The 23,719-nt window shown below is 35.4% G+C and overlaps 1 protein-coding gene across 4 annotated transcripts in view; it reads right to left on the reverse strand.

Annotated features, from left to right (window-relative positions):
* Positions 1-1,865: 1,865 nt before the first annotated feature.
* The window catches only part of RCOR3 (REST corepressor 3), a 48,458-nt gene continuing 26,604 nt past the window's right edge, over positions 1,866-23,719 (reverse strand). For 2 of the 4 annotated variants that reach the window (XM_074322419.2, XM_074322418.2), the window contains exons 9-12: positions 19,657-19,734; positions 11,232-11,289; positions 2,945-3,186; positions 1,866-2,475 (exon numbers count right to left, since the gene is read on the reverse strand). In XM_074322419.2, the coding sequence (XP_074178520.1) occupies positions 2,131-2,475; positions 2,945-3,186; positions 11,232-11,289; positions 19,657-19,734 (723 nt within the window). In that variant the 3' untranslated portion in view covers positions 1,866-2,130. The remainder of the gene's footprint in view (positions 2,476-2,944; positions 3,187-11,231; positions 11,290-19,656; positions 19,735-23,719) is intronic. The other 2 variants (XM_074322421.2, XM_074322420.2) reach the window with 2 other exon arrangements.

Genomic DNA, 23,719 nt, shown 5'->3' on the forward strand with positions numbered 1-23,719 from the left:
AGATTTTCCTACTGTGTGCTCTAGTGTATGTAAATCAAATTACAGCACATCCCTCAGATACGGCACCTTGGCTCACGGCTGGGATAGATTTTAAATCAATCACAATATATTTCACAGCTGGACAGATGCTGGTGCCGACCAACTTGACTGACGTATCCCATACTGTATACTGAAGGTCTACTGACAAGAGACAAGACAGTAAAAGCTGTATAGTATGCACATATGCAAGACAATCTAAGTACATTAAAAAATGCTTTATATATTTTTAAGATAGAACTAACTGTCCCCCGTGATTTTAAAGTAAAAATAAGTATAAATTCTTGAATACTTAAGTATTTTAAATCATATTTTATCTGGTTACAATCTAGGGGCAGGAACTATTGAAGATGATCCAATGAGAATGACAGACACATCCTGGGAAAAGTTTTAGATTATGCCAGAATTTAAAGTCCTTGTGGATTGTAGTCTAAACCACAAAATTAAAACTAATCAGTGGATTTAAGTCCATAGCTCTTTAAGTCTTTACAGCCACTGGTAGGGACTATTTTCCCAATAATATGGGACTATAAGACCTCTCAGAACATCTATTACCGGTAGGTCCTTAGATGTTGACCATTTCATGAAGTAGTTCTAAATGTGATGAGACTATGAATGTGCAAACATTTTGCCTTAAGTTCCACTAGTACAGCAATCTAAGCGATCTGTCCCTTTGCACACGTCATGATTCCAATATGAAATCACTGTTATCAAAAATATTAGTAACACATCGTTGAAATACTATCACTTGTAAAATATTCTCTTTGTAGGTGCCTAATGATTATGTGTTGAATTAAGAAGACTTGAAATTTTTTTGTTTCTTTATAAAAAGGGGTCTCAGCATTTTAGGTTAACAGCACAATTGTGACAATATACTGATACATCTTTAGATAACACAGAACAAATTCTTAAATTTATTTTATAAAATAATGTTGATGATTTAACCCTAAACCAAATCCAGCCACACAGATCGGCTGCAAGGAATACACAAATGTACCCAAATAATACAATAGAGATTTATCAAGAAATCATCCTTTATATTAAATGCAGACCATATTAATAAGTATGAGGGCAATTTTAAGTTCAGAACCTAAACACAAAAAGGGCATTGTAAATAAATGCTTCCATAACCACTATCTCCACATAACTGACAAAATATAATTCTAAAGTCCCCAAATGTAGGCAACTACGAGTTAAAAGCAGATAGCATTTAGAAACATTACAAAAAAAAAAGAGAAATCAAAATTAACTCCATTTTCAAGGAACTTAAAGACATCACACTTTAACAAATTAAGTCCTCATTCATACGTAAAATTATTATTCCAATCCTCTAGTTACTGATAGATAATGGGTCAATGACCTTTAAGCAAGGACTTTGCACTAGGACCCTAAACTGTATGTTAAACAGTTAGCGGGTCCAGTACATTCTTTGTGGTTTCATATAATTGCTTTGCAATTGATTAAATTGCTTTCTTTCAAAGGAATATATTAATATTCCTTTAGAAAAAAAAAGCAAGATTGTTTTTGAAAAAAGGGATATGCAGCTATAATTTCTTAAATATGCATTAAATGAACATACGTCAAAATCTGAAATGCAGGTTATTTATTCTTGCACTCCTAACATAGGAAAATGTTAAAATTAAATTAAAGAAAAAGAGAAAAAGTCAAACATCCTTAACTTAAGAAATTTAAGGAGTTTTCCCAATTCCTAAGTCAATATTCCTGTACTAAGAGCCTTGACTATGAAAAGGCAGGAATATAAAGAATCTCAAGAAAATAAATACAGTAAAAACAAAACAAAAAACCCTTGGTATATAGAATACTTAATCTTTTTTTTTTTTTTTTTCCTTTTATGAGATCATGTCGCTGAACATATACTCTAGAAAGGAGGCCAACTGTAGGCTTTTTGTCGTGTAACATCTCAGATGCGTGAACTAAAAAATTTCTTAGACATCCACTTATGCTAGCCCACTGCCACAGAACTAGTTCGCAGCCTCAGTATGTAGGAAGATTAGTCTTTCCTCTCTTGCCTCAGTCAGATGAGCACTGGTAATAATGGAGGGTGAAGTTACTGCAACTCTGTCCGATTTAATTTTAGTGCAGTGAGGACTGTGAATCTGTCTGAATTCCGATAAGTGACGGTGGCTGCTGACCACCAACCGTGGACAACACGGGTCTTGGGTTTAGGCGGGGTGGCATAGAGTTAGCAGGGCGAATGAGAGGTGGTGGAGGCTGATTTAGAGTTGGCCGGGGCTGGATGAACCGAGCCTGCTGCTGGAGTGGAGGAGGCTGCCGGTGAAGAGCAGGGGCAGCAGGCAGTGTTGGACGAAGAAGTGGTGGAGGCTGGTTCAGAGTGGCAATGGGGGCTGTTGGTGTTGGAGTGGATGATGGGGCAGGAGGTGATGGACCCAGAGTCCGAGGAGCCTGTGGGGTCTGTGCCTAGAGGTGAGGAAACAAAAATACACGCATGAGATGATTGTTCCTAATGAACTTAACACAATATAGTTTGGGCTGTCACAGGAAAAACAAAACAAATCAAAACAAAACAAAAACATAACACCAGTATTTTTTGGAAGCACAAGCTTCTTTTATTTTAAACAAAACAAAACAAAAAAAACCAAAAACCGAAAAAGCAACGAAGCTACCAAACAGGCATCTTTATTAGTAAACAGCTTAACACTGGAAATAAAAATAAGACTATGAAAGAACAATACACTCTCCATTCTTCTAGGATCAGAACTTAGCATGTCCTATGACTTAGGAGTCACGAGAGATGCACCACTGAGTAGTGTATTGTCGACCTTTCATGCTCATTTGGCTCGTCCTCTGACAAGTTAACCTTACAGGACACCACACGAAATGGTGATTCCTCGACTCATATTAGCTCAAATTCCATACACAAACACACCTCCTCTTCTTCATCAGTGCTCTTCCCTGATGGCACATTAGAAGCACTTTTTGTCTCCTCCCCTAAAGTAGAAGCATCACCATTAGAAGCCTGGGTTCCTTGTTCTGCTTCCCACTCCTGCAATACCTCCTCTAAGTTAAACCGACGCCTGTAGTTTACAAAGAAGTTCTTCACTTGGCCAACAGTCTTGTTGCCAATTACATCTGCAATAGCTTGAAAATCTTTACCATATTTTCGGACACCTGGAAGGCAAAGTAAATAATACACCTGGTGAAGGATCAGTGAGGAGAGCTGTGTGTACTATACATCATGCACACACACAAGATACCAGCAATGAAAATCCTTTCTGATAAACTCTGCTCATTTCTCAATTCTGAGATAGAGGCTAAGGTATCGGGGTCCCAGATGAAAACACTCAATTATGTCATTTCATGGAGCCAGCCACTTGCCTTCAACTGAACAATCAGAAACTTACCATTTTTTACATACTCAGTTATTTTCTCCAATCCTCTCTTGAACTCTCAAATACAGTCCACTTATTGTAAAGCATTGAATTCTTTGTTCCATCCTCAATTCCATATTCATTTATTTCCCTAGTAGCCAGTCACCTAAATTTGAGCAACACCGTTTATAAACAAAACAGGATGGGAATGAGCCATCTCTTTTATCCCCTCAATGGACTGAGTGAGTAGCCTTAGGGTCCCCCATTAAGAAAAGCATTATCATTTTGGTTTTAATACCAACTTCAACATGATTACTTGCTATCTCACCAGGGTACTGACGAATAGAAATAAGAATTTAAAACATAAAAAGCAGGAATCATCACAATCTGATGGACAAAAAATGGGGAGCTATTTTTCAGAGTTAGTTGCATATCTGAAGGATTCCTAGCTATGCTTTACAGACTTAGAATAAGGTTACAGTAGTGACTATTAGTAGGGCACTTGTGCTTATCACTACCTTCAATTTAAGAAGGACTGTACATTCAGTCACTGGAGAAACTAACTTTTCATTACGGACATTTTATTATAATGAAGGATAATATTTGACTTAAGAACTTGAGATAGTCAATCATGCTACAAAATTTAAAGTGACTATATAATCAGATAGATAATTATTTGCTCTTAAGAGAATTCTAAAAGAAGTTCATTGACTCATTCTAAAAAGAGATGCACTTAAAATACAGAAGTTGTCAAAATTTTTGATTTTACAATTTAATAACTGCTTTTAAAAAAATACCAGCAAACAATAACTCATTACTCACGAGATGAGAACTGAGGAAAAAAAACACTGATGCCTATGATGTAACGTGTGTAAGCAGCCAGAAATACATGGGTTGAAATAAACTTAGCATGCAGACAGTCACAGAGGACAGAATAATATAAGGGTGTGTTAATACCCCAGTAGAAAGGCTAGATATATTCTTACTGATACCTATCGGTGTTACCCAATTATCTGAAAGCACCGTTAAATGACATAGTTCCTGTTTTTAAATTCTGCCCTTATTTTAATATCAAGGACTTGGGAATAAGTATCTCTTGCTATATTCAACTAGCTGGGCTTGACTCAGTGCATTTAGGGGGAGGTCTGACATTATTAAGCTATAACTATATCCCATTTTTAATACAGAGTTTTGGGTATGTCAACTATGCTCATCTGCTCTGTTCTCACAGGGAAAGACATATGCATAACAATAAAGTAATAATGATATTCAAAGATTATTTACAATATTTTAGCAACATAATGAATGAATTTATATTCTCTTAAAATCCATGAACTAATTTCCAGTTTGAACTTCATAACTGAGTATAAATTCTAATCATGACTAGGTTCCACTGAGAGTTTATTTGGCAATAAAAATTCAAGGTTATATTTCATATTTGGAGTTATTGCTACATATGTAAGTACCTCTCTACTACTTACACTTTGGAAAACAGTAACTCATTTGGGATCACTGCACTGAAAAATAACTAATTAGAAATTAGATGCAGTGTTCTACCAGGATACTAATTTTCACAAGGAATATTTAATTTACATGCTAGAAATGACCAAACCTACTGAATACATAAATTTAGAAATGAAAACCTTAAATAAATCTAGCATTAGATCTTCTGTATTTCTAGCAAGAAATCACAGTAAGACTAATGCTGACTCTCAGTCTGAAGATATTACAACCCTCAGAACACCTATTTGTTTAGCAAAATATATTCTAAAACCTACCACTAAGTTTTCCCCACACCTGATTCCATTATATAACTGTCTCCTCTTCCTCTGACTCTATTCTTTTTGATCTTCCACTTTATTTTCTCTAGCTTAGTGGACTTCACCTCGCCACCGACTGCTGTGTTTCCAGAATTACAGACCATCAAACGAAAGCTACTTCCTACAGGAGCTTTAGTTTTTCCCACTTTGGATTTCAAGGACTTTTTCCAAGTCACCTAGGGATGTTTATTATTAACTCTTGTACGATTGTTTTGTATTAACTACGGTGCCACATCTTAAGGCTCAGACCACTGCAGACTTCTCTAGTCTGGTTGAGGATCCCAGTCCGGTCCTAAGAACAGGCGGGCTCAGATATAATGTCCTCGGCCTGCCATGTGCCCGGGCAGGGTCTGCACAGGAGCGAGGGCTCCTTGGCAGTCTTCTGTGGACAACAGCAGTCTCATCTGCTTGCACCAGTGTGTTGTGATAAATTTCCTAATTTTCTCTGTTTGCCCCAATGTGAAAAGGTTGGGAAGCATGGTCCTATGGAATACCAATCGGCACCAGCATTATTACAATGCTGAGTACATCGGAAGTGCTCAGGAAATATGACTGATTCTTCTTCTCCATAGGCTTCATTCTGTTTTTTGTTTTCAAACAACAAGAGTCATACATGGCTGACTTCTTTATCACTTTCACGTTCTCAATAATGCTTGCTGCTCCACAGTGTATTTTGATTAGAAGGTGGAATGCTTAAGCTCTACTGTGGCTGGTAACTCATCAAACTGTAGTAAACACTACTGAAGATTTACTGGCACTGCTCCTTTAGAAGAATCCCCAGCTAGGCTTCTGGAGGACAACATAAGCAGGGGTAGCAATGCTGAGCAACTAACTTGAACAACATACAACAAGAGAGCTCCTTTAGTTCCAACTTGTACCTGGGGGAAGGATGGTCCATTTTTTTTTTTCATAGTTTATAATAAACAAGGCCATCTGATTGCTTTATCATAAAAGGAATTAAATCTTCTCTCTCCCTGAGAAGATGTAAAAGGCGAAGGTCCATTTGAACATGGTTTTAAATTAAACTTCTCACCTTCGGGTCTGGAGGTCAGTTTTCAAAGGTTAGTGGAATAAAACTTCAGAGAACCCTGGAAGAGGTAAATTGTAAATTTCCCAGGGAGAGAAAAAATTGTTTTCAGTCAAATTTCTAAATTTCATTTGAAAGCTACAATGAAATAACTTGGCCTCCTGTGCTGGCAGATGATACCTTATAGTCTTTAATATAACACATACTTTTAATGTTTTTTTTTGGGAATTAACATAAACTATAACTCATTAGGATATTGTGTTATCATTACAGTTTTGAAAGTCCACATTTTCCAATCAGTATTCTATATTACCCAACAAAAAACATGCATGCATATTTTTGAGCTTTGGCTAGTAAGACAGTAACTTGAGGAGCATTTGTAACATGGTGTTTCCCAATTCTGGATGTGGAATTTATATAGACTTTTTTTTTCCTAGATAGATGGGATATCATAAATCTGCTTTGGTATAGGGGGGAAAAAAAGCTAAAACACTACAGTGGAAACTGCTTTGAGGTAGTAAAATTTGGAGGGATATTTTTTCCTGTTTCCTACAGCAAAATTTCTTAAATTGAGCATGTACTTAGTATAATTGGGAAATGTTAATTTTTTAAAAAAAATCTATCTTTGAAATAAGAACATAGTAACATCTAGAAACTCCACGGATGTGGTTCTTTCCTATTAATAAAAGATTAATTTTAGACTCTATTTGGGAACATGCATTTCTTTCCTCCTTCTGTAAATCTCTTCTAGAATTTGTGTCAAAGAAAGTAAAAAGATATCAACAGCAGTGGGGCAGTGATTGGTACATCTAAGTGAGTGCTAAAAGTCAAAATCATATATTCTTTCCAATGTCTAGCCTTTCTCTTTTGAGTTTTGCGTTTCCATATTCTTTGTTTTAAGTTAATCCATCATAAAAATGCTGGGAATTGTGAATTATTAATTATTTGAAGCAAGTGCATCAGAGGGCTGGCAACTATACTTTTGGGTCTCCATTCTTACGGTATCTGCTATAACAGAAGAAACTCTGTAAAGCGCATGTGCGCCTTTTAAATGGGAAAGAATGAATCTCCTATTTTCACTTCCTTTTGATTATTCATGTACTAGGTTACAATCCTTATGTCTTAATCAACTGCCAAATTTATTTTTCTCCTACTTTAGGAACTATTCTAGCTTTTTAAAGAAAGTATGAGATAAAATTAGAAAGAAGGCAAGTTCTAGATTTGCAACTTCATTTCTCCTAAAAAGGAATGAATGTATGAACTGCAGGGAAGAGAAGGTAACATTTAACTGTGAGGGTAGTGCCCTTGCACACAGCTCTGTCATTTCCTGTTTTACATGAGAAGGCAGGCAATACATACATATAAAAAAAATAACTAAAAATTAAAGTTGACGTCTTGATAAAAGTGGCAAAATTTTTTGTTGTTGTTTATCCTAAAGTAACACAAATTTTTAGTTGGGGAGCATATTTTTTTTAGCACTGACTATGAAGTGAATAGTGTACATTTAAGAGATCTAAATTAAAATTGAAAATACTGTACCACACTTCTGGCCCTATGTACTTTAAAGAGTAAATGTTTTGTACTATCATTTAAATACATTGTTATTTTTTGAACATAGCTAACAATTACTCCATTTTATATGAAAACACACACACACACACACACACACACACACACTTAGAATCTAATTCCTTTCTTAATTCTTGCTAAGTAGGAAATATTTATCACACGAATATCAAGATTGATTTTAGGATAATTTGTAAAAGCACTATAAATTAGCAAAATATATTTATACTATATGACACAAACTACAAATGGATATCTTGCCATTTACACAAATATGTGAAGACTATAATTGGTTTCATTGTTAACTAATTTGTTATAATACAAAATTTAGATACTTAAGGCTAGAACAGATTACAGAAGTTGTAGAAATACCATTCTTGGCAAGTATTTTAAGAGGATTAAATTATAAGCATCTATAATATCCCACTTGGGGACTCTTGAATGTTATTAAAGTTATATAGCTAGAACTAAAATTAACATAATAAAGTGATAGATTACACAAGGATAACTAGACATTCCTATTTGGTTTGAGCATGATTTCACCCCTTTCCAAATAAGGGGAAATTGTTTATTATTTATTTATTTAAATACTATTAAATAATATTCATTTATTTAAATATTTATTATTTAAATGGTTACTATTTAGTTAACAACAATATGAGTAGATGGGAAGTAAAGTGGAAATACTGTATATTTAAGCCCTAGAAAATGATCTTAATATATTCACTTGGTTTTAAAAGAGTTACAACAAAAATATTTATCTACTAATAGTTATAAATCTCACTAGTGACACTAGAGTACTTTTCTCTCCAGGTCATTGTAATAGTCAACTATGAGCAAGATAAAACAAAGCATTTAATAAGTGAGTGTCAAATCAGAATACAGAGGGTACCAAAAAAATGTTATGTACATACTAAGAAAGGAAAAAACTATTAAAATTGCAATAATATATACCGATAACAAAAGATAAATACAAGTCACGTTTGACTTCTGCAATTGCAAAAGGTGCTCAAAGTGGTTACCATCAGTGTTCAGACACTTCTGAGTATGGCGAACTACTGCTTGAGGAACATTGACCAAAGTGTCCACTTGTATACATTTTTTTGGCACCCCCAGTATATATGTAAAAGGTCTTGACTATAAAATCCTATATAAATTTTAATATGTTACTATCAAAACATAAATGATGTATTACTTCATGAAACTGAAACTGGCCATAATAAGAATAACATCATATAAAGGTTTACCATAAATAAAGATTAAAAAGAAAAAACAGAAACAATTGCCTGCTAAGATAAATTGCAGTTTAATTTTGACATGTATGGTTGCTATCTAGATAGCAAACCATACATGTCAAAATTAAACTGCAATTATGTACCTCAACCACACTGGGACTCAGGCACAGCTGACATTACTATATGATTATATTGTTTATAAGACACACTTCTGAGCATTATATAAGTGTGTGGACATGAAGCAAAAATGGCACTTTTTAATTCTCCCTTAAATAGCTATTTTGGATACAAAGAGCTTTATATTGTTTTATTTTATATAACAACAAAAACTCGTAAAAAACAAAAACAAAAAACCTAAAGACCCAAACAGAAAACAAAAATTTCACAGAGTCAAAATAAGTAAAAACAAAGACATTAACATATTAAGAAAGTACTTTCGAAATATTAAGAACATGCCTATTTCCCCAGAAATTGCTGTATTAACATAATCTACTTAAGGGTTACTTTTTAGATGTGCATAAGAATACTGAAATGTTTGAGTATATCTATACATACTGCATTCTCTTAATATTTATAAGCTGGGATAATGTCGTCTATAGCTCACACTATGGATGTAAACCTTGCCACTGTCTCTTCCCTTGAATGTAGCTTGCACAACCTGCAACCCGGCCATGGTCAACGAGCTCTACCACGTAAAGCAGTGTTGCATGCAGAACAGCATCAAATCCTGAGTGCTGTATAGAGAAACATTAGCTCCAAGTTTCCTTGGTGACTCTCCTCAGAAAATCCTTTCACTGGGACAATTTCTTGCACTAGAGTACAGGATTAATGTACTAACCTTTAAGCCACTGAATACTGGAAACCAGGGTTAAATTCTCTAAGTTACAGACTGCGATGGAGGGAGACACAGGCTTTACGTCAATAAAAGTAATGCCTACTCCAATAACTGTGTTAGAACTATAAGTCATAGTTCTAAATGAATTTGAAGCAGCCATTAAAAATACTAAACTTTTAATCAAAAATTTAAATCATGTTTTGAATTTTAAAACAGCTTTGATTGAACATTATAAACGAATTTGTTCTGACTCATTCAGAAACTTAGTTCTACAATTACAGATATGCTCAATGCACACCCAGCATCCTGCCTCCCCAGGATCAAGTATTTTTATTTATGAAATGACTGTGTGTGCTGTATAGGCCAAAGAGACGGCTGACATCATCCTGTGGGCACCCTCCCGTGACATTTTCAAATCACACTGGCTGGGTAATTCTTACGCACTCTAACCCAAACTGCAGAGTCATCTATGAATCAATCTATAATTACATTAGTGTCACATCCCAATGGTACTTGCATAGCATTTTTGAGTTACATATGTTCTCAATGTTGAAATACTTGAAAATATGTTTAAAGGTATACTCATGTGTTTCACTGGGGCCCAATTCTCTTATAGTAGTTAACCTAGGTAAAAGTACTCACTCAACACAAGAGGGCTCAACCAGGAACAAACTTAAATTGTAGAACAAACTTAAAACTACACAATCGGTTCTGCAGATAGTTCAAGGGTATTTCTAGTACAAAAAATGTTCTGCCACATAATTCAACAAAGCATTCTTATAAATAGTGTATTTAAAATGCTATATGGATATATTTTTAAATATCTCTTACGTCTCTTTTATAATACCAACATATATTTTTAGTCAGGTTTCTCAGCATTCAGTGGCACATCTCTTAAGTAAGTTATAATACACTGGAAGTTAAGCATACCATTAATATTTTCAGTACCTGACATTTATCAAACAGAGAATCACTATTACACAGAGAAACCAGAAATATGTAATAGTTTATTCATGTTTTAACCAAGAGTCATCAACAACTGATATAGTAAGAACGAACCCCACTGCAGGAATACCAAAACAGAGGCACAGAGCTTCTGTCACCATAGGACTTGTCAAGCTTGTTATCACCATCATTTACTTAGTGCTGAGAACACGTTACGTGCTGTTCAGGACTCAAAATGCACACAGGCTCAGTGTGTCATACCCACAAGTACAGAACAGAATTCCTGGTCAACAGGACTTTGTGAACACAAGAGCCCTTTTTTGATTCATTTCTAAAGGAAGGGAAGAACTATGGTAGTCACCTTTCATGACAAGTTAAATAGTTAATAACAACAAGAACTGCTTATCTTTAATATACCTTGCACTGCTAGAAGCTGCTCCTCTGTGGTCCAACGGGCATTAATTTTCTGATTTGACTACAAAATTAAAGAGAAGTTTCCTAATGAGGATATGAAGACAGACATTTTTCCAAAGTGCTTATTTAATTTTTTTTTAAACTTTTCACCAAATTACAGACATAAGATTACTAAAACTCTGATTTTGGAAGATTCCATTTTTATAAGGATTAAAAAAATATATTCTGAGTTACCCTTTACCCATATAAAAAGATAATAAAAGGGAAATGCACCAATTTGGGAGGATGAATAACATTCACATGTATAGTCTAGTCAGAGATATTAAAACTGAGAAGATCTATTAGTTACCTATTTTCTAACGCTAATGTTCCTATCACATTACAGATTTTAATTTTAGCCTAGTTTCTTTTAATTAAATTTATTGGGGTGACGACATTGGTTAATAAAATTATACAGGTTTCAAGTGTACAATTCTATAATACATCATCTGTATACTGCATTGTGTTCACCATCCAATTTCAGCCCAGTTTTAAACTGGGCTAAATTTAAGAGACTTTGTTTTCTTTAGAGAGGATCTGTGACTCTCTTTAAAATTCTTCTGTTCCTATTTAGATGAAACCTATCCTTACCCTACCAGAAATAGTGTTGTATAAATTAACATAGAACTGTAAATCAGGCCTAAGTCCAAAATATTTCTTTAAATTTCTGAAGCAGAAAGTGACACACTGTAACAAAATTTTGTTTCCCCAAGACCCCTCATATTCTTCCCAATATTTGTTTTTAAAAAATCCTAAGTTTAGGATTTTTATTATGGCAATATTACAATATTAAACATCTAATCAAGTTTCATTAGTATATACCCACTGATGAGTAATCAAGGACTTTTGGCAGTAGACGGAGGGACAGAAATAAGTACACCAGCCGACAGAGGTGTGCAGTACAAACTGCCCAGATAAAGTAGTCTGGTGTGATACATGGACATGCTGGGCAAAACAGACAGGCTTCCTTTGAGAAGGGGTATTTAGCTCTTATCTTACTCATGGTCTTAGCAATAAGATTTCTAGAGCACAGAGATTCTGAATAATACCAACTTTCTTGCCATGAGTGAGGAGGTGTAAGTAAGCATTAAAAAAAAAGGAATAAAACAAAAATTCAAAATTAAAACAAACCATTATTAGAGAAGAAAGAAAAAAGTAAAATAAGACTTAAAGGAGGGATAAACCTAAACCAGAAAGCACTGAATTCCAGATCATGAGATAAGTGGGACAGCAAGGCAGGCCAGGCAAAGACAGTGAGTAATCCTCAAGGTTAGGGTACTGGTGATGCGGCAAAGGAACAACAGTAAAAAGATAAAGAGAGGAAATAGGACATACATTAGCAGTAGTAATAAAAAAACAGTAAACTAAGGCTAGAAAAGTGAAACGAAATAAAAAGGAAATGATAAAGGAAAAATTAGAAAATCTGAACATATGTTCCCCCCAAAAGAGGAATAACAAGAATGGAGTAGGAGCTAATACTGAATTAATACACAGGTAATTTGATGTTACGTTGGCTGTGAAAGGTAGAGAGAAGAGGTCCTTGGTACCCAAGGATAACTGGTTTAGAACTTTCTTAAAACAGGTCCAAATATTTCAAACGAAATGGTTAAAAAAAATAAAGCGTTGATTACAACTTAACCTGAAATATGAAACTAAAACTAATAAAAATTAGTTCTTAAAAATAGTTAACGAGTTAGCTTATGTTTCATTTTAATTTTTGACATATTGTTTCTGACTATACAATGATGTAACATTCTCCAGCTTTGAAATTTACAACATGAGCACAGAGTACATCATCTTTGAAGATCTTAAGAAATTTCTCAAGGGCCTCTCAAGTTTTGGTAATCAAATTATTCTTTTATGAAGTGCTTATCTATGAGTCATCATCCTTTTTTCTTCAATTGTAAATTTTGCTAGATACCCATCTGTCAAGTGTTGCTAGTGATTAAAGCCCTTCTCTCGTGCTTTCATAGACTTCATGAAGTTTTGCATCTTTTGCAATGTTTACAATTTCATTTTGGTTTATGTTATATATGCATTGTATTAGCGAGAGAGTAATCGAGCAGGATGTTGACGTGATGAATGGGGTAGACATAGCTACAGTTAATTCGGGAAAAGTGATGAGTAGAGCCCAATTTTATAAGTGTTCAGTTCATTAGAGAATATTTTGTTTGGCAAGTTTTGCTTTTCCATTCACTCTTCAGATCAATGAGCATTTGGATACTGAGAATCTCCTGTAAACTACACTGCAAGTTGTTCTGAGCGATACATTTAGAATAGATGTAAAATACAGAGGGTGCCAAAAAAAATACATACATATTTTAAGAAAGGAAAAAACTATTAAAATTGTAATACTCAATATGTACCGATAACAAAAGATGAATACAAGTCACGTTTGACTTCTGCAATTACAAGAGGTGCTCAAAGTGGTTACCATCAGTGTCCAGACACTTCTGATTATGGCGAACTACTGCTTGAGCAACGTTGACTAAAGTGTCCACTTGTATCCATTTTTTTGGCACCCCCTGGTATATATGAAGATATATTTATAATACATGTAAAAAACATCTAGAACACTGCCTGAGCAAACAAGTTAAAGTTGATCAATTGATGTTTGTTAAACCTGAAAGGTAGAAACTGGAGGAAAAGGTGTTATTAATGGAAAGGGAACAAAAAATGAAAAAGAAATAACTTGCACTATGAAAACGTATTTTCAGCACACAAGCAAATCAGGAGATGGGATGAACACAAATAACTATTAAGTGGGTGCAAAAGTAAGTGCGGTTTTAAAAGGTTAAAAATAAATGCGAAAACCACAATTATTTTCCCACCAACCTAATATTATTAAAATAGAATTGTAAAGAGCATACGGGGATTCAAAGATGAGAGGAAAAGTCACAATGATTGGAATGGGGAAAAAGGCACACTGGAAAGGCTGGAGATTGAGATGGGTTTAAGAACTGAGTTTCTGAAAGGCAACGATGAGGAAAAGGCATACCATGTATTGGGAACAATAGGATTTGTGTCAGGAACAAGTGAAATAAGCCTGGAAAATTGGTGAAATTTAACCAAACCAAAACACGGTTAGGACCTCTTTTAGAAGGGCAGTAAATATCAAGGTTGATATTAATACGCAATATTTTTTGCGGGGCAGGGAAGAGCAGGAGAGGGGAAGGATTATAACCAGAATATTCTAGACTTTACGCCTAGAGCTGGGAGAAGGGTAAAGGTGTTAAGGACTTCAGAAGTGAAGACATGCTCATTTGGGAGATGCGGGAAGGCAAGGCTAAAATGAATTCACTTGGGATTCACCGAAAATGAGGTATCTGGCAGGTCAGGCGGAGCGCAGGTCCCACTTGAGGCTAACACAGATTCATCTATTCAAACACATTTTTAAGGGCCTGGAAAATGTTTATGAGGGAAAACAATGGAGTCATATCTTACTCAGATGTGAAGCTCTAAAATCAACCTATGAATTGAGCATGAAGGTCCACGTAGCCAGGTGTTCCGCCAGCACTGGAACGGACCACTCGTTTTGTAGTTAAATCCCAGATGAAGCCTTTGGCTCAAATTTAGGGTAGTATTAAATGAAAAATATAAATACATATTTAAATACTAGAATCTCACTCAGTTCAAGGAGATGCTCACACAGGAGGCATGTGGAAGCTAAAACTGACTAAAGGAACAGTGGATTCCCAGTTCCCAGCCTCATAACTGCTCACTCTGGGGCACACACTCAATAAATGGAGCCAAGGCAGAATCGCCAGCACTACTGCACTTGCTATTACTAAACATTTTCCTTTTATTTGACTGAATATCATCTTTGAATTTGTGTCATTTAAATGTACATATGATGTAACTTTAATATGGTGATGAAGATTGTATATTTCCAAAGAGAAGAGAGAGAAATGAATTCTGGGGGTAAAAACTTGGAGAACGTCTATATTTATGTATAGAAGGGGAAGTTACAGCTAAATTTACATATAGAAGGGGAAGTTACAGCTAAGAAGGGGACATAATGGTTATAAAAGAGAACATAACCTCTCAGAAATTAAAGGAATAAAGGTTGTCATCTATGTCAAGGGCTCAGAAGAAGGCAAAGGAAATGAGTTAGTAGAGCTGTGGAAACTGGTCATTAGCACCAATGTTAACCTTTAAGAAGACGCTTGAGTGGGAAAATGCAGGGGGTGGAGGTGAAACTGTATGGAATTAAATAGTCTGTGGGTGACAAAATTGAAGCAATGGAGAAGGGTGAAGACTGAAGGAGAAAGAGGATCAAAATTTTGTAAACACATAAGATTTCAAGTTACTAATTTTTATATTCTCTTTTAAACCCAACAAACTCTCATAGAGGTTTATTTAACTTAAGGAAAGGACAACTAGAATATATCTAGGAATCTAACACTGTGTGGTAGTTGTGGTTAGCTGGGTGGTGCCACTGAGAACATTCTACAGCAAACCCCAGTCTGAAGTACCATTACTTTAAAAAATAATAAAATATTAATATAAAACAATCCAATACATACTAGTAATAACAAAAAGGCCCCAAAGAGCCTTCTAGAACAATCTATGACAGCCTTAGTAAATTCAGCATCTTTACTGCATTCTTTCCCTTATAACTTAATTAGTCTTTACATCTTTCCCATTTTAGTCAGTAGTAGATTTATACTATCTCTGAGTGGGAAGAGTTAGAAAAGGTCACCAAGTTAAACCTACCCAATGCTAAAAATTCCATCCAACATCCATAATGAAAGAATGTCACCCACGTAGGCATGAAAACATCCACGCATGGGGAAATTTCTGGCTTCAAAAAGCACTCCTTTCTCAGTTTCTTTCTTCCTGGATTCATTAAGCTCTTTGTCCCCACCTACCTACCTTCACCCAAAACAAATCAAAGCCTGACCAAACATCCACCACTCCCCCCAACACTCCCACATACTTTGAAGGGGATACACTGATTTCTACTTCGCAATGCTCTTTAGAGTTATCACTTGCTGTCCATTCCTACAACTAATGCCCAACCCTACCCAATCCCCTTTACCATTTACTTTATCACTCACATGCTTGGTATTTGGGCAGCTGTAAAGTTTCTAAATTATCCTGTATAACAATGGCAAGATAACTTCCCTAAAATTAAATATTTTCATTCCATCCTTCCCATATAGAAGGAGCTGTAGGGTATTTCCATCTGACTAATTTAAAAGGCAGCCCTCTCAGCTCTCACAAAGACTCACACTCTGGTCCTTGCTAACTGGTCTCTACCATGAAGACGTCCCTATTCAGCTCAGCCTTGTCAATACCGCTCATACACAGTGTTCATTCGTCCTCTGCATCCAAGTTTGCCTTCCTATGTAGACAATGTACTACTGGAGAAAAGACTGTTTCACACTTCTATTGAATTCTCAATAGTAATTATAATTAGCACCATAATGAGCACATAATAAGTGTTGAAGAGAATACCTGTTGACTGGTTTATAAAAGTGCTTTTATATTTCCCCACTGGATTTGTATGTTGAATGTACTGCTCAACACCAAACCATTGCTCATGATTCCCTCTGGCTGCCCTTTTTTGTATGTGTAAAAATCCTACAGATCCTTCAAACCTCAGCTGAAACATCCCCCTCTACGGAGTATTCCCTTATGATCCGAGCAGAATGAATAATGACCACTTGTTTGCCTGTGACACTTTACTCACACCGTGTTGTCCCGAAAATAAGACGTAGCCAGGCAATCAGCTCTAATGTGTCTTTTGGAGCAAAATTTAATGTAAGACCCAGTATTTTATATTATATATTATATTATAAAGACTGGGTCTTATAGTAAAATAAGATCGGGTCTTGTATTAATTTTTACTCCAAAAGATGCATTAGAGCTTATTGTCCGGCCAAGTCTTATTTTCAGGGAAACACGGTACATCTATCACATAACTTTAATCAGTTTCTCTTATAACATCTAGACTACAAGTTCCTTTTTTCTTAAAAGCAGATGGAAAATCCATCTCTTCCTCATTTTCATGTGTCCCCCATGTTTCCCAAACACATACTTCCTGCAGTCCTAACTCAGTGCTTTACATAAAATAACTGATCAATAAATACTTATGGACGTATGGACTTTGCACCAAATTTTTCCCTAAATGAAAATAACTAACACAACCAAATGAATAAGTAAAGCATCTTAGTAACTGTTTACTTCTAGTTGAGTTACATCACTTAGTCGCCTATTGTTTCAAAAGTTAATGAAATTCCTTAGGTTAGAAATTACCTAATCTAAAGGTAAGGGGAGAGATCACATGCTTTTTCAAGGTCTTTATTATGGCTGTTAATCTAGTATTTTGAAATATGTGTATCTATTCAGGTTACTCTCCCTGAAAGGCAAGAATGATAAATATAAGTATATGTTGGGTATTTTCTAGATAATAAAACATATACGTTTTCAAGTCATACGAGTTCAATAAATCAACTTCAAAGTCACATTCAAACTTCAGTGTATGGACAGTAGAATGTCAAAATTGTGGTTTCATTTTGATTTGTTTTCACAATAAACCAAAAAGTGTAATAAATGTTTGATAATTTCTAACCCAGTAATTGCATTTAAATGGGACCATCTATTATACAATTTTGCTATTATATGAAAACTTCCAAAAGTAAGAGGCAGCATGATATTAGTCTAGGACACCAACTGGACTCTAAGAATCTGAAATAGAGCCAGAGGTTAACTACTTACTAGACGTGTGACCTTGATCAAGTGCGTTAACTTGAGGCCCCGTTTCCTCATATAAAATAACAGCAATGCTTCATCTACTTCTTTGGATTCATACGAGCATCAAATGAGGCAGCATATAGGAAAGTTCTAAGTGCTATTGCATTTGCACGTCTCACTGTATCTAATATTAATGAATGAGAATATCCTGCAATTTTCTGGAAAATTTGAAATTAGAATTATCATTTCGTTGAAAATTTGGTATACTTTTTCTGGAAAATTGTCTGGGCCTGGTGTTTTCTTAAGAGAAAAATGTTAATAGCTCCTTCATTTTATTTAATGGTTATAAATTATTCAGGTTTTCTTTCTTTTTAAGACAGTTTTGGTAAGACATATTTTCCTAGGAATTTCTAAGTTTTGTTTACATTTTTAAACTTATTGGCATAAAGTTCTTCATGGTATTCCCATAATGTTTTCAATATCTGCTCTATTTTAACGTTTAATTATTAAATTGTATTTTTAAGTTATAGGCATTTAAAGTTTTTTGCTTTTGTATATTTTAATACATAATTAAATATGAAATTTCAATACAAAATTTACAATGATTTTTTTGTTGCAATAATATAACAAAGTAAAGTAGTATTCTTGGTATTATACTGTCTTTAAATAAATGTCACCAGAATGTTTGTCAGTTTACCTGTGGGGCTGGAATGAGGTATTAGTCTATGTATATTTTAGTCTTTTCCACTTCCTAACCTTGAAAGAGATATTCAAAACAAACAAAAACAACTTTCTTCATAATGATTCTTCCTTCTGAAAGACTGTAATGAGTAAGATGGCATATGGTGCATTAGTTCTGAAGCACTACTCTTCTGCCTCGCTCCCAACCCCTCACATGTATTTGCAGGTATTTCAGTCAATGTGTGATCTGGGGCATGGGAGGAAATGTCCCATTAAGATCTAATAAGATTATTCGATTATTACATACATAGAAAGGCCAGTGAAGCATATGAAGTATAACATAGGAGTCTTAAAAAAAAAAAAGAAAAAAGATTTCATAATAGGACCTTCTGTAAAAAGACTTGATCGGACTTCACGGGCATTTAAGTACTCCTATAATGATCACAAATACCAAAAACATTAAGTCTCAGTTGAAATACAAATTTATGATCAATCTGTATCTTGTTTTCAGATTTCGTATTTTCAGGGATACAAATACAAGAATGTAAGTTCAGATACTAAAATCCTAATTGGAAATCTGAGCCAAAAGACAAGCATCTTAAATTTGTTAAAATGAGCTCCTTTTTTGGTGATCATCTTCTTGCTGTGTTACCAATTCACACAAGCAGGAAAGGGCTTTGAGCAAACACTGCTGTAGAACAAGAAATGTACTGGCTTGTTCATCAATGACCTTCTTCTGGTTTCACATGCACGGGGCCTACTTGTATAGCTATACTCCCTAATTACTTTGCTTGAAATGAATTGCTAAGGGCAGGAAATAAATGATTTAACTGAAATCATTAGCCAAGTCTCTCAAGACTATCTAAACGACAAACAGACATAACAAGGTATCCATACTATTAAACCTTCACAGTATTAACAACACATGTGACCAAAGTAGTGGCTGAACACTGGATAACTCAAAGAACAAGGTTTCACCAGTTAGCCACGTGTATTCTTCATAACGTACCTCAGGAGGTTTGAATTCTTCGATTCCACCTTCCATTTTCTGTTTAAGTGCACTGTTTACTTGCTTAGCATTCTGAACCTTCAACAAAATAAGCCAAAATGTGAATCAGATCATGTACTTAGGTGAATTTTTGAGCTCTCAATAAAAAGGATATATACCAAAACCCTTTTAATTTTATTTCAGGATAGACACGGTAGCTGGTATACTTATGAAGTATGTGGGTAAGTACTCAGGTAGCTAGGTACAGTTTTTTGCTGACAAAAATCACATATAAGCAAATGCAAAACTCGTATTATGCTTCAATTGTTCCCTAGTATACCAATTGTGTTGGAACAAATTCATGTTTTCAAAACAAGTGTTATAGCACAACTGACTCTATTTTAACCATTATACAGGTGAGGAAGGTAAAGCAGAGAAGTTAAGAAACTTGCCCAAGACTACAGACATAGAAAGTAGAACCTGAATTTGAATTATGTCAAGTTTTTAACTACTATGCCATTAGCAATACAGTTAATTTCAACCTAGAATACTAAAGGTTAGGATTTTTGTTTGTTCATTCACTATTTTTGTTTTTTGGTTTTTGGTTTTTTTTCACTATGGACAATCAAATATTTAAGTGATTTGTGAATTTTTTTTTTTCTTCAGAGATCTTAAAAACACATCTAATATGTATAAATCTAGGTTGGTCCAAATGTGGTTAGTTGGTCAGCCATGTTAGATAGATATACAGAGAGAAAATGTAAAGTCTCAGTCCTTCAGGATTTCAGAGATTAGTGGGGAGATAAATAAATATAAAACTATGATACATATTAAAACATCTAAGCTAGACTTGGAGAGAGAAAGAGAACAAGAGAGTAAGTGTGTTTGTATATGTGTTAATGGGTGTGGGTGGTAGTGAAAATTAAGTTTTCCAGAGATGACACCAAAATTGAGTTTTCAAGGACTAACAGGAATTAAGCAGGTAGACAAGGCTGGGGAGGGAATGCCTTCCAGGCAGAATGCATTTAGGAAGGCGGGAAAGCCCTAAAGCCTGGGCAGTTAGGCTGGGACCAAAGAATTTTAATTTTGTCTAAAGATTGAAGGATAACTAAAGGATTTTTAAACAAGGGAGCAACATAACCATATTTGCCTTTTAAAAGGAGAATTCCAGTAGTAATTTGGAGAATAGAATGGGGTGAAAAGGATGGAAACTAATCAATTTAACAATCCAAGTGAGGAATATTGAGGACTTCAATTAAAAGAGGAAGGAAGGAATAGTGGTAGTGGTACATAGAGATGGGTTAAAGAAATAACTTGGAAACAATATGAAGATGTCTTTGCAACAACCTGATTGCGGATCATTAGGCAGAAGGAGGAATGAAGGTTAACTCTTTGGTCACTGGCTTAAGTAACCAAGTGTATGATGTGCTGCTCACCAAGCTAGGGAAAGCAAAAAGAGGCACAGATAACTAGCGTGGGTATGGAAGATTTCAGTTGGACATTGTACATGAGATGTGTCTGGGATACGTATAGAAATACAATTTGTAAACCCAAGAACGCAAACATTTACTATGTCACACACACATGAAATAAACAACCAGGAAAGGAGTTCAGAGCTTTAGAACAGTTCCTTTATAAAAATCAATAAAAATGGTCCATAAGTGAAGTCCACAGTGTTGAGGATAAAGTATGAATACATGTGACTGAATATATTTTATTCCTTCATTATTTAAAAAAATTTTGAGCACTTTTTAAATGTTATAGGCAAGGAATTTTAGAAGTCTTCTAAAGAGAAAGAGTGCTTGGTTAGGAAGATGGGAGTCTTGCACACGTTCGTGGTTCAACTAAAGGCGAAGCAGTCAATATCAAATAAAATATATACGTATATTCAAGAGCCTAGTGTCATAAAAGTCCAAAGAAAAGAAGAAGTGGTTGTCAGTGTCAAATATTACTGAACAGTCAAGAGAAATAAGAATCAAGAAGACATTAGACCTGGCAACATTTTCACAAATGATCTTAAAGTAGCTTTTTCAGTGGTAGAACTGGAATGGGGTGTGGGACAGAAACTGGATTGGGAAGGCTCAGAGAATAAGGGATAGTAAGACGGCAGAGGAAGCTAATGTGGGATAGTCAGAAAATTTGCTGAAGATGAAAAGAGAAATACAGGATCAGTTTGGGTAACCAGGGTCAAGGGACAAAGAAAGGGATAGAGAGAAACTAGCTTGGTCCCACACTATACTGTTGCAAGGTTGTTACATTTTATGTGAAGTGACCTAATATTAACTCCAAGGATGCATATTGTAGTCCCTAGAGCAACTACTAGAAAAAGAAAAAAAAAAAAAAAGGCAGAGATATAGCTGGAAAATGTAAATATGGCCATGTTAAAATCCTTCAGTAGTTTCCTAACTCATGATGAACTTCAAATTTCTTTTTTCTTTTTAATAAATATTATTGGGGAATATTGGGGAACAGTGTGTTTCTCCAGGTCCATCAGCTCCAACTCGTTCTCCTTCAACCTAGTTGTGCAGGGCACAGCTCAGCTCCAAGTCTAGTCGCCGTTTTCAATCTTTAGTTGCAGGGGGCGCAGCCCACCATCTCATGTGGGAATTGAACCGGCAACCTTGTTACTGAGAGCTCGCGCTCTAACCAACTGAGCCATCTGGCTGTCCCTCCAGAAACTCAGCGGCAGCTCGTTGTCTTCAATCTAGTTGTGGAGGGCGCAGCTCCCTGGCCCATGTGGGAATCGAACCGGTAACCCTGTTGTTCAGAGCTCGCGCTCTAACCAACTGAACCATCTGGCTGACCCCATCAAATTTCTTAACAAGATCTTCTTATGAAATCCTGTCTACCTCTGCTATAACCTGCTGAAGGCAAGTAGAAACAAATGAAGACCTTTAAAATGAATGATCTTGATCACAGCAGTACGTACTCTAAATAGGTAACGTTGACAACAATGTGCAACATGGAGCTAAAGAGCAAGCAGACAGCAAGGAGCATCGACAACAGTCATTGTCAGACAGGAGGTGGTAAGTCCTGCCTGGACAAGGGCAGTAGTGATGAGATTAAAAATAAGGGGTTAGATTTAAAGGACATTTCAGAGATAAACCTCACATAACTTGGTTTCGACTCGGGTTTGTGTGTTGGGGGAGTGATAATAGCAAGGGATGAATCAAAGATGCGTCTGATGTTCTGACAGGGAACAGAGAAAAAAATCTTTTGATGTTAGATGAAATGTCTAGCAGGTAGTTGGAAATATAGCTGCTTGGGAGAAAAGTCACAGCTTAAGAAGTCAATTAAAAAATCACTGGCATGTAGTGTAGGTTGGTTGATACAGACCAAGAAAGTACAGACTTAGAAGAGTATCTAGATCTAAGGGATAGAATAAACAACAGAAACAAATAAACAAATAAAGGACAAGAAGACAGAAAGGCCAGAGACCTAGTAATGACCATTAATTGAGTACTTACTATGTATCAGCCACTGTTGTAAGCACTTATCATATTATCTTGTTTAATTCTTCCTTAACCATATTATTATCCATATTTCAGGAAGTTGAGAGAAGTTAGCAGCTCCCCTAAGGTTACGCAGGAAGTAGATGGTATAGCCAGGATTGGAACCCAGGTTCACTGACTCACGACTCTGACTCTTAACCCCTAACTGATTATGATGGTGATACTTTCACAACACTACTTACTGCTGGTGATGATGACAATGAAGAGAGCAGCCATTAGCCACTGAGCCTTCAAAATGTGCCCAATATTGCTAAACAATCTACATATATTCTCTCAAATAATTCCCAACAACTTGTAGGAAAAGTGTGATTATTATCCCCAATTTCACGGGTATACAATTAAAGTATAGAGAGATTCTATTACTTCCCAAGATCACAAGGCTAACAGGTAGAAACACTGGGATTCAAGTCTAGAATAGACGATGCATCTTACTATCTGGAAACAAGGTACATTTTAAAGAATGAAGCTTTTGTAAATGGGTGGCTGAGAAAAAGCTACAAAGAACTGAGTTTACGGAGCTAAAAGTGGATAAGCAAAATGGGCAGAGTCATTAAAAGTATGATTTTTATAAA

The sequence above is a fragment of the Rhinolophus sinicus genome, chromosome 11, assembly GCF_057876585.1.
Source record: "Rhinolophus sinicus isolate RSI-liver-muscle chromosome 11, RSI-T2T, whole genome shotgun sequence".
Classification (NCBI taxonomy): Eukaryota; Metazoa; Chordata; class Mammalia; order Chiroptera; family Rhinolophidae; genus Rhinolophus; species Rhinolophus sinicus.